Source organism: Cajanus cajan, chromosome 8 (assembly GCF_000230855.2).
Source record: "Cajanus cajan strain Asha chromosome 8, NIPB_CcT2T_4, whole genome shotgun sequence".
NCBI classification, from domain to species: Eukaryota; Viridiplantae; Streptophyta; class Magnoliopsida; order Fabales; family Fabaceae; genus Cajanus; species Cajanus cajan.
The window spans coordinates 49252013-49268241 of record NC_138524.1 but is presented as its reverse complement, the minus strand read 5'-3'; the positions used below and the strand labels follow the sequence as shown (position 1 = coordinate 49268241).

At 43.5% G+C, this 16229-nt stretch overlaps 2 protein-coding genes across 2 annotated transcripts; both read left to right on the top strand.

The window, feature by feature from the left end:
• The first annotated feature begins 2231 nt into the window (after positions 1-2231).
• On the top strand, positions 2232-5717 carry LOC109788192 (WAT1-related protein At5g07050). The gene is made up of 7 exons (XM_020346862.3): positions 2232-2577; positions 2687-2749; positions 2870-2986; positions 3420-3672; positions 3810-3971; positions 4289-4440; positions 5193-5717. The coding sequence occupies exons 1-7, from the start codon at positions 2369-2371 to the stop codon at positions 5455-5457; spliced, it is 1221 nt and encodes a 406-aa protein (XP_020202451.2). The 5' UTR covers positions 2232-2368; the 3' UTR covers positions 5458-5717.
• A 2523-nt stretch (positions 5718-8240) lies between these two features.
• Positions 8241-9023, top strand: LOC145950487 (uncharacterized). Its single transcript, XM_083061578.1, has one exon. It carries the CDS (start codon positions 8241-8243, stop codon positions 9021-9023), a length of 783 nt encoding a protein of 260 aa, XP_082917704.1.
• The last annotated feature ends 7206 nt before the right edge of the window (positions 9024-16229 follow it).

Below are 16229 nucleotides of genomic sequence, written 5' to 3'. Positions count from 1 at the left end.
TATTATCCTCTTCATCACGTTTGGGTGGATCATCCTTTGTTAATATATTAGTTAATATCATGTGGAACGGCCCGTTCTCCAAGCAGAACAGCTCGTTCTGCTTGCACTCGTTTTTTTTTTTTGGTTTACAACTTTTTTACGTCGGGTCTTGGCAATGTCCGACGTAAATTTACGTCATCTATCACAACCGACGTAAATTTACGTCTCCCATATTAATGTCAAACTTTTTTCTAATGTAAAAAGCTTAAAATAACAGATGTAAATTACCCCTTTTGTACTAGTGAGATTTGAATTTGACTCGTAACAACTTGTGTTGGAATGGCCCGTTCTGACTTGTTCCCAACTAGGGTTTCTAGGCCTTTTAGTAGTTTGGAACGACTCGTTCCGGGCTACTAAATCACCCTCATTGGGTTTTAGGCCTTCTAATGTCCTATCATGTCGTTTCTATGCTTCGGGAGCTCATTTTCTTCATAATAGAAGTTCATTTCTTTGCTTGTAGGTCCAGACGAAATTAGGTGTCTACACAACCCAACCGAGTTTAATAAGCTAAAACTACAATCATGTTGGTACATTATCATAACCAACAAGCTCTTCAAAATTGGACACTTTTCCCCTACTAAAATGCCTCAATAAAGAATAGGCAAACTATGTACTACAAGAGATACATGAAGGCATCTGTCGAATGCACTCAGGCACCAGGACAATGGTAGTAAGGGTGCTCCAAGCATAATACTACTGGCCAACCAAGTTAACTATCAAACCTTCACCAGGAAATGGCCAACTTGCCAATAGTTTGGCATGCTCACACGCCAACTAATGGAAGAACTCCACAACATTCACTCCCTTTGGCCCTTTAAAATATAAGGAATAAATATTTTGGGACCTTTCCTAGTAGTCAAAGGACAAGTCAAATTTCTATTGGTCATCATTGATTATTTGACCAAATCTATTGAAATGGAACCACTCATTAAGTTGTCAAAAGTGGTGACCACCAACAAGACCATCGCCACACGAAAACATACCTCACGATCATAGACTACAAGAAATAACCCACTAAGCCAAGAATGTCAATAAACTACAAAAGGAAACAAAACCCCCACCTTGTTTAACATACAGTCAACAAGTACGAAATTCGATACCTTGCATTTATTGACCATTAATGCACACAAAAAAACCGTTAACAATCACTCATTAATTACAATGCAATCAATCAAAACTACACAAAGCTCAAAGGGTCTCTATACCACCCGTACTAATCAACTTGAACAACATACAACAAATTTCACTTCCTTATCTCGCCAGTAATAAAGGAAGAAAGGTAGTCTCCTTTCTAACTCCTTCACCCTAACAAACTTGGAGCTCAAGGGCTTATGCGTTACCCCCCTTAGTTGAGCAGAATTGACTACCTCCAGCTCGCCCACATTACCTTGATCAAGCTGAGCTGACCCCCTCCAACTCATCCATGTTAGGCCTTTCACCCAATCGTCATGTAATAAAACCCTAAGCAATTAATCCTTAATGGCTAGTGAAATATCTTAGAATGGATATCTTCCATAAATATCGTATTGTAACACATTGTGATCACCTAACAAAATATCTTCATTTATCTGGAACAGTATGTTTGCTAATCAATAAAAATATCCCTACACAATCATAGGGAGATATCTCCAAGATATCATACAACACTATCTCTAAACCTAGAGACAACATCAATCATATATACGAGGCACCAAATATCATTCAACCTTAACCTAATTCTTAACTTAAACTCCTCCCTAACTTGTGCATCAAAATCTCTTTGCAAATGCCTTTTTTCCGCTATGGACATCGGAATAACGAGGACATCATCCAACCATTAAAGGACTTATAAGATTCTGGTAAAAATAATAAGCAGGCAAGGATTGTGGAATATCAATTGCGAATTAAAGAAGTGGAATCTCATTTAAAAAATGGATAGTATCAATTAAGTTTAAAGTTGCAAACGAACAATAAAGTAAACTTTCTTATAAGATGTTATAAAACTCAAAGCCTACTTTATTAGTCACTTTTCATTCCATTATCATATTACTTGTTCATTTTTTTTTCGATCGGTCTACCAAGTTAGTCATTAATATATGCATTGTCGACCTGCCCCCCATTAGAAAAGCGAGAAAGGAAAGAGGGGCAGTGCAATATTTACGTGTACATGCATAAGACGAAACCATTTGATTCCTTGTTGGTATAAAATTATAAATAGTAGGATCCTTGGCATGATATTTCTTAGGAAGAAACACAAGCCTTCTTCAAGTGTTCTTCCTCTTCAATTAACTTCTCTGTAGAATAACACTCACCCTTTTTTCAAACTCTCCTTCTCAAAAGTTGAAGAAAAATGGCCACTGAAAAGCTTAGAGGTTGTGCAAAATTCTTTGAGAGCTCTAAACCCTACTTGGCCATGATCTCTTTACAGTTTGGCTATGCTGGCATGAACATTATCACTAAGGTTTCCCTCAACCAAGGCATGAGCCACTATGTCCTCGTGGTTTATCGCCACGCTTTTGCCACCCTTTCCATCGCTCCTTTTGCCTTTATTTTTGAAAGGTTCATCTTATAATTAAACATACACCTTAGTCATTACCATGTCATTTATTATTTTTTATTAACATAAATCCTAGCAAGTTAATGCTTATTCATGGTTTCAATTTTCTAGGAAAGGTCAACCGAAGATAACATTCAGAATTTTCATGCAAATTTTTATCCTAGCACTTCTCGGGTTAGTGATCCCAAGTTTCATATATATGCACTTACAAGTTCTATATTGTAGCATGGTGAATATATGGATTTAGAAATTGCATATAGTAATATGATTATTTGTGTTGGATTAACAAAACAGGCCTGTCATTGATCAAAATTTCTACTATGCTGGGTTGAAGCTCACATCCCCAACCTTCTCATGTGCATTGAGCAACATGCTTCCAGCCATGACTTTTGTGATGGCATTCTTTTGCCGGTACGTTAACCAAACCCTGAATTTTTCGAGGGTATCTAATTGGAAAATAAAGCATTACTGAAAAGGTTAAAACATGCTTTTTGTTTTTTTAAAAGATTTCAAATTATTAATTGTAACTCCTAACAAAATTTAATGTGTTTTTAATACATACATTTTAACATAAAGCCGTGTTTTTTAAGTCCTTTGACGCGAGGCACTAAAATCATTCTACTTTTGATAAATATAGAAATCAAATTTTTATAACAACTAAAATCAAATTTTTACACTACACATCAAAACTATATTCTCTATCTTAATTATTAATTTTCATTAGGGTAGATGTTATTTTTTAAACAAAAAGATCAAGAAGGGGACAGGTGGTTTAAGTTTCACTTTTTTTATCTGTAAGAAGTGCTAATTGTGTTTTTTTATTATGGATGGAACGTGTGAAAAGGATGGAGAAGATAAACTTAAAGAAGGTGAGATGCATAGCAAAGATAGTGGGAACATTAGTGACAGCTGCAGGAGCTATGTTGATGACCTTATACAGAGGTCCTATAGTGGAGATGGTATGGGCCAAGCATGCTAATCCACACAGTAAAACCAATGGAACAAGCACCACAGGATCATTGGACAAAGATTGGTTCTTAGGGTGCATCTTTCTTATGATTGCCACCCTTGCTTGGGCTTCCCTCTTTGTTTTACAAGTAAGACATCAAAAAGAAAGAAGAAAAAAAATGTGCTAATAACTTTTGTGGTCTCTCTCATGCTTTTGATTTGGTAAGTGTATCTTTTTGTTGATGAAATGCAAATAATTGACATTCATTTTTATGCTATTGGGCAGGCCAAAGCTATACAGACGTACAAGAATCATCAGCTAAGCCTAACTTCACTTGTGTGCTTTATAGGCACAATTCAAGCTATTGCTGTTACTTTTGTAGCTGAACACAATCCTTCAGTATGGAGAATTGGCTTGGATATGAATTTACTTGCTGCTGCCTATGCTGTGAGGATATGAGAATTAACATTTCCTGCTATTAATTAATTTCATAGAAATGCTACCGAAATTACATTTTTTAATACTTTTTTCGTTGTTGATTAAAAAGAAATGAAAATCATAAATTTTAATATGTTTCACATCTCATTTAATGAATTATTTTTTATTTGGTGACATGCGATTTTTAATAAATTTTAGTTAACAATTAAAAAGAGTATATTATAAATGATTTTTTCTTAAATTTATTATAAAGGGACGTCATTGTTGGATTTTCCTTTTTTAATTTAATTATAACAAGCGATTTGCATTTTTTTTTATTCAATTAGGGGATTGTGACCTCAAGTATATCATACTATGTACAAGGACTGGTGATTAAGAAGAAAGGGCCTGTCTTTGCAACTGCCTTTAGCCCTTTAATGATGATCATTGTGGCTGTCATGGGCTCCTTTATCCTTGCGGAACAAATTTATCTTGGAGGGTAATTTTCTATCCCCCCAACCTTTTGCAAATATATACATGAATTGGTTAACAAAAAAATTCTATGGAAAATTACCATTATTGAAGCTAGATACATGTTGCATTACTTATAATAGAGAGAGATTGGACATGGTTTCAATTTTTGTGTGTTTACACGTTAAGAGTGATGTTATTTAAAAGAAAGTTACAGTCAATAAAAAGAAGTGTACAAATGATAAATATGGATATTAACAAATAAATGAGAGAGAGCTATTATTATTAATTAAAAAATCGATAAATGTGTTTCAAGAAAAGTAAGGAAAAAAATTGTATTTCGTTATAGATTATTATAAAGGAGAGAATTTTTGTTGTTAAAAAAATAAATATCTTTTAAGAAAAGTGAAAAAGAAAATAGTATTCTCTTTATATATAATTATAATATGTTGCAGGTGGCTGGGACTTCATGATTTAGATTTTAGACTGACCTGCATACGATGTATATTAAAATATGCGTATTTGAGAAACTTAGTTTTAAAATAAGATAACCCATGTGTACTATGTATATTAAAAGTATTTCCTATAATACAAGTTAATAAAATCATTTCTAGCTAGGTTCATTGCCCACCACGTTATAAAAACAACTTATTATAGCCTACAAAACAACATATACTAGTGCAAAAAAGGGTATATTAAAATCTGATAAAAAATTTTTTTATTATTTTATCAAAATTACACTATCCATTCCAAACTAACTAAAGATTTTGTTGGGTGCAGTGTGATAGGTGCCATCTTGATTGTTATAGGGTTATACTCAATTCTGTGGGGAAAACACAAAGAACAAATGGAGAGCAAAGTGGCAGATGAAATTCCCTTGCCTGTAAAGGATGCTCAAGTTGGTGTAATTGAAGGGCCAATGATTAATGCTACGGATAATTTCACTGAAGAAAAAAGAGATACCAACAACAACCTCTCTTCGGTGCTAATAACTATGCCTAATCCAGATGCTCCCTCGAAAGCTAACCAAGATGCAAAGTCTTAAGCAATTTGGAAATGTTTCTTTAAAAATATATGTTTCATCATATCCTCATTTTGCCCTTTTTAGCAATTTTTCCTTTATTGTTTTCTCTCTCTTTTTTTTTTTTTTTTGTTGCTATAAAAGGGGACTTGTTTGTTTGTTGCATTTAAGCAATATATAATTGTGTAAGATATTCCAACTTGCTAGTCAAATTAGAAAGAGAATGATCATAAAGCTTTTGTCTCCCGAGGCTCTCTATTATAGATTAATTTCGTTCACTCTTACTTTTTCATTTTGGATAGAAATGTTATTGGCTATTTATTGGTAATAAAAAAATAATAATGTTATTGTCTAATTTAAATTCTACCGAGGCGAATATCTGTTTGACTTTCTCGTACTAAATTGTCGACGAACTATTTTTTCTTTGCTGAAAACAAATTAATATGTATGTATCCCTTATTCGATATGAGTAAATCTACATTTTTCATTCTCTAAACTTTTAAGATTCAGTTAATTTACTTTCAAAAAAATTGGAAATTTGTAAATATTAGTTCTAAGATTGTGGGGCATTTATCTTTTGAGTTATTTTGGGCTTTCTATATAATCCATACATAAAGTTAGACATTTTCTACATCTATTACGAAATTATATGAAAACTCACTTTTTAAATCAGTTATAATCTTAACTGATATATAGATTGATGCTTTCTACGTCGATTCATGCCTAAATTGATGTAGAAATAAATCATTTTTACGTCAATTAAGATAAGAGTTAATTATTCATACATTGTCAGTGTAAAGATTTTTATACTAGCAACTAATCATATCTTTTAAATTATTTTATTTTATTTTTATTTCATTAAATAAACAACTGACATGACACTATTAAAAGATATGATTAGTTGCCAGTGTAAAAAAACTTTACACCAACGATGGTTAACTCTTAAGATAATAACTAACTTAGAAAGTGAATCTTTGTATTATTAATACCACAATCGATATAGAAATTAATTATTTTTATAATATACCATCTGTTTGATTAAGATCCATTAAAAAAATAATAATAACAATTTAGCCACCAACAAATTTAATTGCTTAACATATGAATTCTGTCGCTAATAAACTTAGAGACCGAAATGGTGACCAAAGCAAGTCCATCTAAAACAAATTTGGTCGCTGATACATTTAGCGACCAAAATTCTGTCTGTCACTATGTGGCAATTGATATATGTGTTTGCTGACAGAAATGAATCTATACCGTATGGTAACTAACTAGGCCGAATACCCAAGTCCATAGTTGACTAGGCCGAAAACCCGAATACCCAAGTCTATGGCCGACTAGGCCGAAGACCCGAATACTCGAGCCCACCGACCACTCACAATCTGAACAGAGCGTGTCGGTGTGCTCGGCCAAGCCCTGTACTTACGCCAGGGTGATTACGGAGAGGTTAATTTACGTAATGCACTAGATTAACCCCCTAATCTCCCAGGGCCCAATCCTTAATCACGGCCCAATAAGAACCACTATAAATAAGACCACAACGAGGTATGTAACTAACTTTGAACTACCACATTTATTACGCCGAGCACTTACTTGAGCGTTGGAGTGTCTTTGCAGGCGCACCCCCCCTCATATTGGACTACCCGGATTGGAACGAGAAGACCGAGACCCAGGATCTGACCCGCTACTACAAGGATAATTGAAGTGTGTATCCTAACACAGGAACATTTGGCGCCCACCGTGGGGCCGAAGAGACTTTTTCAGCCCCTTTGAACTCTACGACTGAGACCAAGACATGGTAGTGACACGCAAAGGACCGTCAACATCGACTCAACCGATCCCTAACCCCGAGCACAACCCAGTCATGGCCGGACAAGAGCGATACCCGTACGGAATGCCTCAAACACAATTGGAGCCTGTGATACAAGAGGTCCGGCCGACCACCGAACGAGCCCAGCCTGATCTTCACAATGACTTGCGCGCATTGCGCGAGGAAATGGCCGCTATCCGAAGACAGAGAGAAGCCGATGCCAGGGAGTTGGCCGAACTGCACCGACAAAATGCCGAGCTCTGAAGTCTTAACCAGACCTATGTGCCATCAACTCCCACTCTCCAAGAGGAGTCGGCATATCATGCCCCAACTGACCATGTGACCCGAACACCAATTACCTCTTTGATAGGCAACAAGGCCGACACCACCACTCACTCCCTAAGGCATCCGTTCTCCCGAAGGATAATGGAGGAAACCTTGTTAGACCATTGGAAGAGCCTCCCAATCGAGAAGTACGATGGTCTACCGACCCCGAATAGCACTTGAACGTCTTCCTAACACAAGCAACCCTCTCTACTCAGGACGACTCCGCCTTTTCCCGAATATTCCCCACGTCGCTGAAAGGAAGGGCCCTGAGTTGGTTCACGAGGTTGTCGAGCTCTTCCATTGACTCGTTCAACGAGTTGTCATCCCAATTCACTCTCTAGTTCGCGACGAGCAAGCCATACAAGACGACCTCATTAGCCTTAGAGGGAGTTCGTCAAGAAAAGAAGGAAAGTCTGAGAAGCTTCATGGACCGATTCAACAAGATCCCATAGAGTTTGGCGATCTTAACCCCGCCGTGGCGTTGGACCGGCTGAGCACCGCCTTGAGGCTAGGGCCATTCGTGAACAGCTTGTGTAAGAAACTGCCCGGAGATATGAACGATCTCCGGCGCCGAGCCGAGAAGTATATGCAAATGGAGGAGCTGGCGGAAACCCGAAACCAGGCTAGGGCCGAGTAGGGCTATAGCCGAAAAGAATCCGTCCAAGAGCCTATGAGAAAGAATAATGTCGAGCCCTCTAATGTTCGTCCTCCGAGAGGCCCACGTTACACGGCGTACACTCCTCTCAACGCGAGCAGGGAAAAGGTAATGGAACAAGCCCTTGCATCAGAGATCCTTGTGATGCCGAAAAGGGCGAACACACCCCCTAGAGCCGATAAAGCCAAGACATGTCGATTCCACCGAAACAGAGGGCACTCGACAGAAGAATGCTCGGCATTAAGGGACAAGCTTGAGGACCTTATCAAACAGGGTCACCTCACGAGCTTTGTCACCCCACAAAACCACCAGTCAAGGGGGAGAGACCATCACTCTTGGGAAGCACCACCGCCGAGAGATCGACGCCGCCGATCCCGATCAGCTGAAAGAAGTGACCACTCACGGCATTCCCAAGAAGACAATGACCGACCAAGGAAGGTGATTAACATAATAGCTGGAGGCTTCGCCAGAGGAGGATCCACCTCTTCGGCACGAAAGAGACACCTCCGTGCCGTACGATCAGTGAACAGCGTAAATCAGCCGAGAACGCCAAGGATGCCACCAATTACCTTCTTGGATCAAGATTTCCGTGGTGTCGATCCCATTCAAGATGACCCCATGGTGATTTCGGTCGAAATGCACAACTGCATCGTGAAGAAAACCTTGATCGACCAGGGGAGCTCAGCCGACATATTGTACTGGAACACTTATGTGCAACTAGGGATCCCGGAGGAGAGCCTAGAACCATATCACGAGTCATTAGTGGGATTCTCGGGCGAAAGAGTGATGACGAGATGATGCATTGATCTATACACTCGTTTCGGCTTCGACCAGAAGTCTTCACGAGAGATCAAAATTCGCTACATCGTGGTACACGCGAACACGTCATACAACATCCTACTGGGCCGACCCTCCATTAATGCGCTGGGAGTAGGGATGGCAACGGGACAGGGCGGGTACGGGTTTTATGATACTCGTCCCCGTCCTCGCGAGTCAAATCCATCCCCGTCCCCGTCCCCGTACCCGCCGGGTATGTGATTTTCATCCCCATCCCCGTCCCTGTCGGGTATCGGGTATACCCGTACCCGTACCCGTACCCGTCAATTTTTTTATTTTTTATTTTTTGTAAAAAAATAATATTTTTAAATTATTTTTTTTATTATATTATAATTATAATTAAGTTATTTTTCTATTTCATATTATAATAAATAATCACACATAAAAAATATTAATTTTTTTTAATATAATTAAATTAAAAGTGAGTATTAAATTAAAAATAGAAACGGGGACGGGTACGGGTACGGGTACGGGGCGGGTAAGTACATACCCGTACCCGTACCCGTACCCGATTTAATATATCGGGTTTTACCCGTACCCGTACCCGTACCCGGTCAAACCGGGTATTCCCCGTCAAAGTCGGGACGGGTTCGGGTATTACCCGTGGGTACGGGTATATTTGTCATCCCTAGCTGGGAGCCATTGTTTCGACCCCCCACCTGTGCATGAACTTTCCGTCGAGAGATGGGCAAGTGATAACCGTGCATGCCGACCAGAAGACGGCAAGAGAATGTTATCTCTCTAGCCTAAAGGTACAGCCAATGGCCGACCCCCCGAAGATGAAAGGTGTGAACGTAGTAAGGCAGCAGGTGACGGATGGCATTGACCTCGACCCTCAGATAGGTGAGGAAGAGCGGATCGAGCCTGTGGAAGATCTCATTCCTTTTTAGCTCGGCCGAGCCCCCGAGCAGGTAACATAAGTGGGATCGCAGCTGGGCGAGGTCGACTCAAACCGGATCAAACGAGTGGTTCGAGACAACAAAGACCCCTTTCCATGGACAACGTCAGACATGCCGGGAATAGACCCCAAATTCCCATGCTATCGACTAGCCGTGTGCCGAGACGCCCGACCAGTTGCCTAAAAGAGGAGAAAGATGGGAGACGAGAAGAGAAAGGCTGCCAACGCCGAGGTACAGAAATTGTTGCAGGAAAAGTTCATCAGAGAGGTCACTTACACCACCTGGCTGGCCAATGTGGTGTTGGTCAAAAAGGCGAATGGGAAGTGGAGAATGTGTACCGACTACACCGACCTCAACAAAGCCTGCCCCAAGGACGCATATCCACTCCCTTGCATCGACTGACTCGTCGATGGCACATCCGGACACTCTATCTTCAGCTTCTTAGATGCCTATTTCAGTTACAATCAAATAAAGATGCACCCGGCCGACGAAGAGAAGACGGCGTTTATAACCGAGAGCGCCAACTTTTGCTATAAAGTAATGTCGTTCGGGCTGAAGAACACCGGGGCGACCTACCAAACGTTAATGGACAAGGTGTTTCAGGGTCAAATCGGCCAAAACATCAAGATTTATGTGGACGACATGGTGGTTAAGTCCAATTCGTTGGCCGACCACATAGCAGACTTGGCCGAAATCTTTGGCGAACTACGCAAGCATAACATGAGGCTCAACCCCGAGAAATGCAACTTCGGGGTCAAGGGAGGCAAATTTCATGGGTTTATGCTATCGGCCAGGGGAATAAAGGCAAACCGAGACAAATGTCGAGCTGTTTTAGACAAGCGGAGACTGAGAAATCCCAAGGAAATGCAACGGCTGTCCGGAAGGTTAGTTGCATTGTCCCGATTCCTCCCCCGCCTAGCCGACAAGATCAGCCCGATGACAAAGCTTTTACGGAAGCCTTTGGCCTTCTCGTGGAACGAGACGTGCGAGGGAGCCTTTACAGAACTAAAAGTAACCTTAGCATCACCGTCGATCCTGACGAGACCTGACCCCTCACACCCGCTTGAAATATACTTGGCCGTCTCGGAGGAAGCGATCAGCTTAGTTCTGGTACAGGAAAGAGAGGGCAGCCAAGTTCCCATATATTTTGTAAGCCGATTACTTCAAGACCCCGAAACCCGGTAGTAGCTGATAGAAAAGGTGGCGCTAGGCTTGGTGCACACTTCCCGACGCCTAAGGAATTACTTCTAGAGCCACCAAGTGATTGTACATACTGATTGCCCAATTTCTAAGGTCTTGGGCAAACCCGAGTTAGCCGGGAGGATGATGGCTTGGTCGGTCGAGTTGTCACAATTCGACATCACCTTCAAGCCGAGGGGACCGATCAAATCCTAATGCCTAGCCTACTTCGTGAATGAACTGCACCCACACGGTCACTTCGAAGAACACTGGTGGATCCTCCATGTGGACGGCTCCTCGAACTGCCAGGGAAGCGGGGCAGGAGTAATTCTAGAAGGACCCTAGGGAATAACTTTAGAACAATCCCTGCAGTTCCGGTTTAAGGCTTCAAACAACCAAGCCGAATAAGAAGCCCTATTGGCCCGACTGAGGCTAGTTGAAGATATGGGTGCGTCGAGAATCAAATGTCTAACTGATTCCAAGGTTGTGGCCGAGCAAGTGGGCGGTAACTTCCAAGTAAAAGACCACAACATGATGAAGTACTATCATGCCTATCAAAAGTTGAAAGCGAACTTTCAAGAGGTTTTGGTCGAGCACATCTCGCGCAAGGATAACACCCGGGCCGACCAGTTGGCTAGGTTGGTCGCGACCAAAAAGTCGGGCCAACTAAGAACCATCATTCAGCAAGAAATCGACCGCCCTAACGTCGAAGCAGAAGTGGTAGCAAGCATCGATACCGACCACCCCGACCAGAGCGCTCCCCCTGACTGGCGAACCGAAATCAAGACATTCATAACCAATGGAGTCGCTCTGGTCGACCTGGCCGAGGCCAAAAGGCTGAGGACCTAGTCCAGTAGATATGTCATCATCGCCGATCAGTTATATAGACGAGGCTTCTCTACTCCGCTACTCAAATGCCTAGACCCCACCGAGGCCGATTACGTGATGCGAGAAGTTCACGAGGGTATTTGCAGAATGCACTCCAAGATCTAGAACGACCGTTTCCAAACTCTTACGAGCCGGATACTATTGGCCGACCATGAACACCGATAGTGCAACGTTCGTGAAGAAGTGCCAACCATGTCAGAAACACAGCAACTTGATCCACCAACCTGTCGAGCAACTACATTGCATTCCCCCAGCATGGCCATTCGCCACTTGGGGGGTCGACATACTCGGACCCTTCCCAGTTGCCAAGGGACAATGCAAGTTCCTCATTGTCGCCGTGGACCTTTTCACCAAATGGATTGAAGCCGAGCCCCTGGCATGCATTTCGGCCCATCAAGTCCAAAAATTCTTGTGAAGGAATATCATCACCCGGTTCGGCATCCCATGTACCCTGGTGACCGACAACAGCCTTCAATTTACCGACCGAAAACTCAACGAGTTTCTAGCCGGCCTCGGAATACAGCACAAGGTCATGTCGGTCGAACACCCACAAACGAACGGTCAGGCCAAGTCCACCAATAAAGTCGTCCTAACAGAGTTGAAGAAGAGGCTAGGAGAAGCAAAAGGAGCATGGGCCGAGCAGTTACCAGAAGTGTTGTGAGCCTATAGGTGCACGCCTCAGTCGACCACACAAGAAACCCCCTTCCGCTTAATCTATGGGTCCGACGCAATGATCCCGGTGGAAATTGGGGAGCCTTCATTCCGCTGAGCCCACTTCGACGAGTCAACTAATGAAGCCGAGCTTCGAGTAAACTTGGACGTTGTGGAAGAAATTCGAGACGGAGCACTAGTGTTGGTCGAGGCCACCAAGCAACGCTACAAGAGAAGATTCGACAGCAAGGTGAAGCCTAGAGAGTTTCGAGAAGGAGATCTTGTTTGGAAAGCCACAGGTGAAGCGAGAAAATATTTGAAACAAGGGAAGCTTGCCCCAAATTGGGACGGACCCTTCCGTGTCCGACACAACCTAAACAATGGAGCATTCAAGCTAGAATAGCTGTCAGGAGAGCCCATTCCTAGGACTTGGAACTCCACGCATTTAAAGATGTATTACAACTAATGTAATAGTGCACTCTTTTCGAATTCATTGGCCGACTCTTTTTTCCCTAAGGAGGGTTTTGGGTTGGCAAGGTTTTTAACGAGACACTTTATTAATACAAAACATTTTTTGAATATTCGCTATGATGGTTCACGCTTTACTATGTATCTACGTTTAGGTCGCGCTTATACAGGTCTAATCTCATATCACATGCCGACGCCAAGCAACTCTCGGCCGATCACTCAAAGTGCACTCGCGCCCAACAGGTTTCCCTCCCGAGTACCCTCCTCTGCTAAGGTGTACCTATTCCGAGCACTACGCACAAACGCGACAATGCCGAGCAATCCTCGGCCAAAAGTGTGCACTCGCGCCCAACAGGTTCCCCTCCAGAGTACCCTCCTCGGCTAAGGATGCACCTAGGCCGAGCACTACGCACAAACGCGACGATGCCGAGCAATCCTCGGCCAAAAGTGTACACTCGCGCCCAACAGGTTCCCCTCCCGAGTACCCTCCTCAGCTAAGGATGCACCTAGGCCGAGCACTACGCACAAACGCGATGATGCCGAGCAATCCTTGGCCAAAAGTATGCACTCGCGCCCAATAGGTTCCCCTCCCGAGTACCCTCCTCGGCTAAGGATGCACCTAGGCCGAGCACTACGCACAAACGCGATGATGCCGAGCAATCCTTGGCCAAAAGTGTGCACTCGCACCCAACAGGTTCCCCTCCCGAGTACCCTCCTCGGCTAAGGATGCACCTAGGTCGAGCACTACGCACAAACGTGACGATGCCGAGCAATCCTCAGCCAAAAGTGTGCACTCGCGCCCTACAGGTTCCCCTCACGAGTACCCTCCTCGGCTAAGGATGCACCTAGGCGAGCACCACCACGCGGATGCGCGGACGACGAGCAACTCGTCCGATCATTTCTTGTGACCGTACAACATGATACCTAACTTCGACTAAGATTTACGTACACTATCAAATCGCAAGGTCCCTCGCCCATCAAATCGCATGATTCCGAGGCCAAGCATGTTTCGGCTGAGCACTCCTAAGTCGAACTCACACCAAGCACTAACTCGCGACAAACATGCAAAAAACTCGAGTATCACTAGGCATTAACAAACATGCTTCTGCCGAGCACACGATTCAATTATGCATTTATATTACTAAGCGTTAACAAACATGCAAAAAATTCAAGTGAAATAGAATAGCATTTCATTAAAGTATGGCCGACCAGTTCGGCTACTTACACAAAAAATCCAGATTATACCGGCACCAATGGCCAAAATTACAAAAGGCACTAACGGCCGGTTACAAAGAAACCAAAAAATCCTAACCCTAACCTATCACTACCCGAGCTGACCCCCTATACCGCGACTGAATCCTCCGGGTTCCCATCATCGACCACGTCGATGATCGGGTCTTCCTCCCTGGTCGGCGGCCCCGGGTCCTGAGTGGAAATGCCTCGGCGAGGGGCCTCTTCGTCAGGATGGGCCCCTTGTGGAAACTTGGCGTAGCTTATATACTTACCGCCATAGAAATCCCGGCTGACATCAAAGTTAAAGTCAACCGGGACCTCACAAAAGTAGAGAACCTGCCGAACAGCATGTTGAAAGCCGGCATCATGCTGGCCCAAGATTTTTTCCATGGCCGTGGCCTTGAACTTGGCAGCAGCCTCATTCAGCCAAGTAATTTTAGCGGCCGCAGCGGCGGCCTCAGTTTTCATCCTGTGGACCACCAGCTTCAAGTCGTCGGCCTCCCTACGATGGGCGTTGGCAGCCCTCTCCAGCTCCTCAGCCGACTCCGTAGCCTTTGCATTGGCAGTCAAGGCCTCCTTCAACGTTACCTCAGCCTCCTTCAATCACCCCTGGAGCCTTTCCTCCGAGACGGCAGACCTCATCATGACGTGCTTGGCAACTAGGGAGGTCCGAGCATCCAACTCACAGAAGAGCTTGTACTCAGCCTCGGAGGACATGCCCTCCAAATATTGAAGCCCTCCGTTGGTTGTAAGGTCCAGACTGACCAAGTTCTCGGTCTGAACGTTCGGCACCAGGAAGTTGGAGCCGGCCACCACAGCCGGGATGGAAAAGACACCGCAGCCCGACTGCTCCAAGGACGATTGTTTTTGACTTTTCTTCGAGGAGCTCGGGTGTTCCACTTCTATGTTCTGATCGGATGGACGCACCTGAGACGTCCCGCCTTTCTTCTTAGGGTCAGATACGGGAATCACCACATTAGAAGGCTTGTCCCGTTGAAGCCTCAAAGTCGACCTCGGCGATGGCACCTTCCCACTAGCCCGAGCATTCTTTGCTCGGTTCGCAAGCATTGCAGTCACATCTAAATCGTGGCCGGCCATCAATCCTGCAACAAAACAAGTCTTAACATCAATTCAAAACACTACTACACTACCGAAGCCTAAAACACATACCTAGCAAGGCCATCTCAAAATGAGACGTTTCAAAAATATCCAAGAGGCCTCGGACAGGCAACCCCTTCGGCAGTTTGTCCAGGAGCCCCACAATCTCCTTGTCCTTGGCAGGGAGCTTAGACGCAAGGATCGCCTCGAAATGCGTCGGGCGCTTCGTCCAATAGAAAGGGAATAGCGGAGAGCCCTCTCAATCGTAAAAATAGTCCTTCATTTCCGACCCCCAGTGGACTTTGAAGAAACCGCTCTTAAACCCTTTGTAAGAAGAGGTGAATGCCCGGAGGAATCCACGCTTCGGCACCCAAGCCAACGACACCCACTTCACCGGTTTGCTCGGACGGCATATGTAATAATAAAGAAAAGCCAGTGGCCGAGGTGTAAGGCCCAGGCACAAACATAGATTCCGAAACGCTTGCATGGCTGCCCAAGCGTTCGGATGCAGTTGGGTCGGCACCACGTTCAGTGCTCGGAGCACCCCCCTTTGAAAATCATCAAACGGAAGCTTTATGCTGAGGTCCTCGAACCAACACATGTAAACATAAAAGTAATCGTCTTCATCGGGCCCCGGCTCCAAGAATACAAAGTCGGTATCCGACCCCTCGTCCTCGCATGCCTCGGCAAGCAACGAAAACTCATCTTCGCCACTCCCGAAACATTTTTCCAAGGACACAAATGTGTCTAA